This window comes from Anser brachyrhynchus (genome assembly GCF_964034855.1).
Source record: "Anser brachyrhynchus genome assembly, chromosome: Z".
NCBI lineage: Eukaryota > Metazoa > Chordata > Aves > Anseriformes > Anatidae > Anser > Anser brachyrhynchus.
Genome location: NC_137697.1, coordinates 7,473,294 through 7,479,807, shown reverse-complemented (window position 1 = coordinate 7,479,807; position 6,514 = coordinate 7,473,294). Strand labels below are relative to the sequence as shown.

Here is a 6,514-nt window from a genome sequence, read left to right as displayed (position 1 = left end):
TAATCTCCAGTATGTTATACGGAGTCATTTACAGCAAAAAATGCCTGACATAACTTACAGTACAGGAACATACAAAACGAGCTTCACCAGGGTGGGTGTTTATGTAATTTTCAAGAACACTCTGAAGTTCGATTCAGTAATCAAATAAAACTACATTAGAGGCACATTTCTCAGGAAAGCTACCCATCTTTACATTTGTGACCTTTTTTTAAAATTTTATTTTACTGAGCTCTCAGATCCATGCTCCTAAAAAAAAAAAAAAAAAAGATTTTTTTTTAATGATTATTTCTGTACATTGTATTATCTGTTGTTTTCATTCCACTTCCTGGTTGCAGTTGCACAAGCACTTACAGCTTTCTTTTCTTTTTAATCAAGGAACCTTAAAGGTGAGCAGATGGTCACCCCAGGAGCCCTGGTTTCCCATTCATGGGCTGCACAGTGAAGGCAGCAACAACTGTAAGTTTACACATACTGCCCTGACAACGACCTCTGTGCTGAACTAAACAAACCCCTTCTGTAAAGTGAGGAGCCGTTCACTCACCTTCCCAATGCAAACCTGGCACTCGGTGAGTGATCAGAAAGCATCAAACCGCGCAGCCCTGGCTCCGGGTTTGAGGATGCGTACATAGAAAAATGTACAGAGAGACATCCCTTAGGATTTTGCTGTTGAAAAGCATCAGGTGTCCAAAAGCCTCTTTCACAAAAGACTTTGCACGCCTCACACTGACATTGTTCTTTATTCCAGAACAGGAGTGTCCGTTTTTATACAGACTGTGACAAAATCTGACGCTTAGCAGCTTTACCATCAGTAAGGAGAGCTGAACGGGGATGCGTTTGACATGCTCTGATTGGGCAGTGCTGGCAGTGCTGTCAAGATAATCAGAAAAGTTAGTTTTCTTTTTTTTCTTTTTTTCCACTCTGAGAAAATAATCTCTGAGCAACACTTGTCACGGGGGAAATCCGCGCTGCTTGTGGCATGAGCCACCATGGGTGGGAAGGGACCCAAAACTGTGCCTGAGCTCTCTGGGGGGCTCAGAAAGACCCCGGAGGGATGCAGAGCACAGCAGGGTGGTGGTGGTGGTGGGGACACCCCAAAAGCTTCTCTCCTGTTGCAAACCCCTCCATTCCCCCCACCCTCCCTGCCAGCGGGGACCCACCCCTCGGTGAAAACAGCCGCCCAGCGGCGAGCCCCCCCTGCACCCCGCACCACCCAACCACCACGGGGGTCCCGTGAAGGGTCTGCCCCACACCCCCGCCCCGTGTGCGCCCCACAGCCCGGCCCGGGGGCGAGGTGCGGGGCCCGGGGGGGTGGCGGCGGGCGGGGCCGGGGGGGGCGGCGGGGCCGGCTCCTCCCTGCGCACAAACCCGGCGGCGCCGAGCCGGGCGTGCGGAGAAGCCGCGTTACTTAAGCGGGGAAGGGAGCAGCGGGGCAGGCAGCCCCGGCGAGGGGGAGGGAGGTGGATGGGAGAAAAAAAAAATTAAAAAAAAATAATAATAATAATAAAATAAAGGGAGAGTAGGCGAGGTGAAGCACGAATAACTTAGGAAATGAGATGCTCCGTCCGTGACCCGCAGGCTGGGGCAGGTTGTTAGTCTCGCCACACACCTGAGAAATAAAGCACGGCCGAACAAGGGGCAGGGGGTTGCGAGGGGGCGATAAGGGGAGGGTGGTGGCGAAAACTTTGCCGGAGTTGGGGTCGCCGCGGGGGGCGGGCGCGATGCCGCCCTGGCTGCTCGGCAGCCTCTGCTGCGTGCTGGCGGCGCTGGGCGGCGGCCCCGCGGAGGCGGCAGCGGACGAGGAGGAGGAGGAGAAGCTGATCCGGGTGCTGGTGCTGCTGCCGCAGGACGACGCCTACCTCTTCTCGCTGGGGCGGGTGCGGCCGGCCATCGAGTACGCGGTGCGGAGCCTGCGGGAGAGGAGCGGCGGCGGCGGCGGCGGCGGCGGCGGCGGCGGGGGGCTCGGCCTGCCGCCCGGCTACGCCTTCCAGCTCACCTACGAGGACTCGGCGTGCGGCAACCGCGCCCTCTTCAGCCTGGTGGACATGGTGGCCCTGCAGCGCCGCCGCCCCGACCTGCTGCTGGGGCCCGTGTGCGAGTACGCGGCGGCGCCGGTGGCGCGGCTGGCGGCCCACTGGGACGTGCCCATGCTGTCGGCCGGGGCCCTGGCGGCCGGCTTCGGCGCCAAGGGCGGCGAGTACTCGCACCTCACCCGCGTCGCCCCGGCCTACGCCAAGATGGGCGAGATGCTGCTGGCCCTCTTCCGCCACCACCAGTGGAGCCGCGCCACGCTGCTCTACAGCGACAGCAACCCCGAGCGCAGCTGCTACTTCGCCATGGAGGGCGTCCATGTGGTCTTCCAGGAGGAGGCCTTCCACATGGCCGTGCACAGCTTCGACGAGACCAGCCGGCACCTCGACGTCGACGACGTGGTCCGCGCGCTGCAGGCCGGCGAGAGGGGTGAGTGGTGGTTGTGTGGGGCTGGGGGCGGGTTTGGGGCTGCGCGATGCCATGCCGGGATGTTTTTTGGGGACTGGGGTTGGGGACGGGTCGCCAAGAGTCATCTGGGAAGGGATTGCATGAGGGATGCATTGTGGGCTGGGATCTATGGTGGGGAAGCTTGGCCGTGAGCATCCTGGGGCTGGGTGCGCACCAGAATGGGGCCGTCACGAAGGCTTTGCCCCATGTAGGTCTGTTAGCACTTCACATCCCCCAGCAGGGATGGAGGATCGCCCTCCAGGACTGGGATGGGATGGTTTTGTGGCACGGTAAGAAATGAGCCTTCTGCTGATGGTCCGGTTTACAAGCACGGCCAAAACTGCCCACATCTCTGCACATTTACGCAGACCAGCAAGTCTGTTGCTCATTCTGAGATACTTTTTTAAAGTGACTCTGGGTAGGTTCAAAGGCTGAGCAGAGATGTGTTTTTTTTTCTCACCCTGCTGTGTCTTGCTGTTGGGATCCTTTTCCCCGCTCCTGCTGTTAGAAGCCCCATCGAGTAGTTCATAAATAACAAACCCATTTGGGGCTAGCTCTCATTTCAGGGGATGTGTGAGTGCTAAACCCGTGAGCGTGTGCAGTAATATTGCCACCAACTGCTAGCAAAACACCGTGCAGATAAATGCCTTGTAAAACATGCTGGAAAGTCACCCCTGCACCGGATGAACCGGCTTTGCATCAGGAAGCAGTAAAACGCTCCAAGTACTTTGGGGCATACAAATTTGTAGTTAGATGTACTTGAAAGTGAGATCTTGTCAAATGATGTGTGGATACATGGGCTCATCAAAAAGGTATTTTCTGCTAGAGGCTTTTACCAACCATGGATTTCTATAGTAAGTGGTTGTAAGAAGGGAAGAGATGTATTCCAGAAGTGGACTGCAGGATCAACTCAGAGAAAGTCCTCCGGTGTTTTTCAATAGAGGCATAGATGTGAAAAACACTTTGTGCAGCTTTTACATCCCCAGTTGCAGAATACTAAGGTGGTACCAAAATGAAACAGATAAAAGCTTGTGCTACGTGTGACTGGCACAGTTCACGTTGCCATGCCGTAGGTTGCGGTGCTTTGACTGAGCAGCCTTGTGCTGGTGATGCAGTTACGCTGCTGTGAAATCCTTAACCTGCGAGGTAACTGGGGTCTAATGATGTATGCATCCTTAATTCTCTCTTTGTGGAAACACCGAAGCAGGTGCTTAAGACAGAGCTGTCCTAGTTAGTGCCATTAATGGAAATACACTGAATGAAGAGAAAGAAATGTAGAAGTGCTAGGGGAAACAGCTATGTATGGAAAGATGCTTTTCTGTTTTTTTAATCAGCCTAACTTGTGTGCATGTGCTTGCCTTTCCCAATGCAAAGAACGTAACAGTGTGATTGTGGCAAGAACAGATGAGTGTTTTCCCTTAGCCAAAGGGAGCTGTGAATGTGCTGTGGGAATGTGACTGATGGCTAAGGGCAAACCCCACTGTTCAGACCATGCTGACAGCCAAGGAAAAGACGCTTGATTTCAGCCCAGGCTTAAATGCTTTGTGGAACTGGGACCTTTGGTCTTGCCTTGTTCTGTGACTTGCAGACGAGTGAATAAAAGCAGCCTTCTGTGCCCGGTGGGGTCCCTTCCCTTCATCTCACCTCCTAATTTGTCCTCTGGTTCATGCTGCTACTGCAAAATGCAGCAAGTGAGGCCCTTCTGCCTCCAATGGTGTGCTTCTGGCTTTAAAGACTGACTGCACAGCTTGCCTTGCACATCCCTCAGGGTCTGAGGGGTGGTCCTGCTGTTTACAACATCTTGCAGGCTGTCAAAATATTTTAAAAGTCGTCTATCATGTGAAGGACCCACCATGTGCCTTAGCTTACCAGATTAGGGCTTCGTTTCTTCTTGGGACTCTTAGGAGGGTGCCTCAGGGGGTAGCAGGGCTGGTGGATAAGGTGTCACTGTCCAAAGCACTTCATTTTTGTTTGCTTGGTTTTCTCAGCAGTTTTTAAGGGTGCCTGTGTAACACCCACTGTGATACCATCCCATGCTCTCCCTTTTTGGAGATTGCTGCAAGTGGTGGTTCCACCTGCACGGTAGGGCTTTCTTGAGCCACCCTGAGTAAGAAGAAGCTTTAAAATGGATATGGGATATTTGCTCAAAACCCTTCCAGGGCTGAGAAAGAAGTTGCACCATCAGTTGGCCCAGGCCATCAGTTGGATGGGGGGATCAGTTGGCCATGGGGACCCATGCTCTGTGCCTTATTCCTAGGGCAGAGGCTGGCCCTGTGGGTTAGGTTGTGTCAGGCTGGGGGGTTGCATTGGGTTTTCGGGCCCCCAGCAGGCGGGGGCACGCTCAGCCACCCATTGTGTTTGCCAGCAGGTGCCTGTCCAGGCCCTGGAACCAGTTCAGATGTCTCAGAGTCATAACAAAATCATGAGGAAAAATACAATGATAAAAGTTAACTGCTCGTCTTTACTGAATGTCATTAACAGCTCAAACTCACTTGTGGGCTCGGTTCCCCACGCTGTAGACTTGATGCTGTAGGCTCAGGTCAGCCACAATGTTCATGAACCCAGCACTGTGCTTAAACATGTTCTGCCCAAGCACGTAGTCCGAGGTGTCCCCTTTGCTAAGAGCTTACTCCTCTAACTGGAATTAAACTAAGTATTTGCAGGATGAGTCAAGAAATGCAGAATATTAGTATTAGAATGACCGTGTTCTGCATGTATTGTGCCAGAGGGAGACCACTTTATATCTGTGTGTATACAATAGTAAGGTATGGATGCAGATTAAATAAACATAATTTAGATATCTGGAAGATTGTGAGAGACTTGCCCTTAGCTTATTTGCCTCAAAATCCTGAAATATGTAATCTTTGCTCTCCTGCTGGGTTAAAAACCACATCCAAATAGTTAATATTACTTCCCTTACATTCCTTTAGAGGCTTACAAAATATGACTTAACATATTTTAAAACAGTGGTTTTTTTTCCCCACTCTTTTTCTTATTCCATTTGCTCAAGATCTTTTACTGGTGTTGTGGGAATCTCTTTGATTCCATCTACAGATTACAGTTTTATGATAGATGTGAATTATAAAGGCAAAGTCAAGGAGGAGTTGGGAGGGCAGCAAGGAAACATTTCAGAAGGAAATCTCTCACCTATACTGAAATTAGGAACAGCAAGACAAATTCATTCCTGATGTGTGTCTGGAAAAGATTTGATCCAAATTTTATTGTAAGAAATTCTTTCTTCTTTTCGTCCATGCTAATATACCTCACAATAATCATGAAATATGCCTTGCTCTGCTGCTCTGGAAATTGTTACGTTGCTCTGCTGTAATCAGTAGGACAGAGCTGTGCATGGTATAGCTCTCCTGGAGCATGGGGATGTACCAAACGTGATTCACCCCTGTGGTGCATCTGGAATTTTACGCCTGTCATGGCACCCAACCAGAAAAGCGATGGAGAAGATTCATTGTCTGAGAAGAAAGGCCAAACGGGCCAAATTTTCATTTCTTATAATAGCAAACACTTCTAACCAGAAAAGCTGAATGTGGTTTTGATTCAGTTTTATTGTTGGGGTGAAAACATTTGCATTCGTTATTGTAGTTTTTGAGCCCTGCCATGTGTGACGGCATCCTTGGAAACGTGCGTGCAGTTGGTTTCAGATCATCGTCCCAACAAGTTCTCTTATGACCTTGCTGTAGGATATAGCCACAAAGCACGCACTAACACAATACTTTGCGGTATTCTGTTGTCAGTAGCTTCATGCTGATAGTCTTGTGGATGCATATAAAAGTTTATGGTACAACATGCTCAGGGTGAGAGGTGTCTCCCCGTTGAAGACCTCGCCTGAATTTCTGCTTTCTTTTTGCAGAGAGACTGTGTGAGAGGGGCATAGTTTACCCTGCCCAGCAGGTTGGGGAAGCGATTTCTCAATCAGCATCATTAGTCTAATAAAGAAAAACACCTTAGGGGTATGTTGATGTATCACAGAATCGTCTAGGTTGGAAGAGACCTCCAAGATCACCGAGTCCAACCTCTGACCTAA

The 6,514-nt window shown here is 50.9% G+C and overlaps 1 protein-coding gene across 3 annotated transcripts in view; it reads left to right on the top strand.

Annotated features, from left to right (window-relative positions):
• The first annotated feature begins 904 nt into the window (after positions 1-904).
• Positions 905-6,514, top strand: part of NPR3 (natriuretic peptide receptor 3) — a 48,577-nt gene continuing 42,967 nt past the window's right edge. The window contains exons 1-2 of one of the 3 annotated variants that reach the window (XM_080572551.1): positions 913-1,555; positions 2,244-2,457. In XM_080572551.1, coding sequence (XP_080428677.1) covers positions 2,244-2,457 — 214 coding nt within the window. In that variant the 5' untranslated portion in view covers positions 913-1,555. Of the gene's footprint in view, positions 2,458-6,514 lie in introns of all 3 variants that reach the window. The other 2 variants (XM_080572550.1, XM_080572549.1) reach the window with 2 other exon arrangements.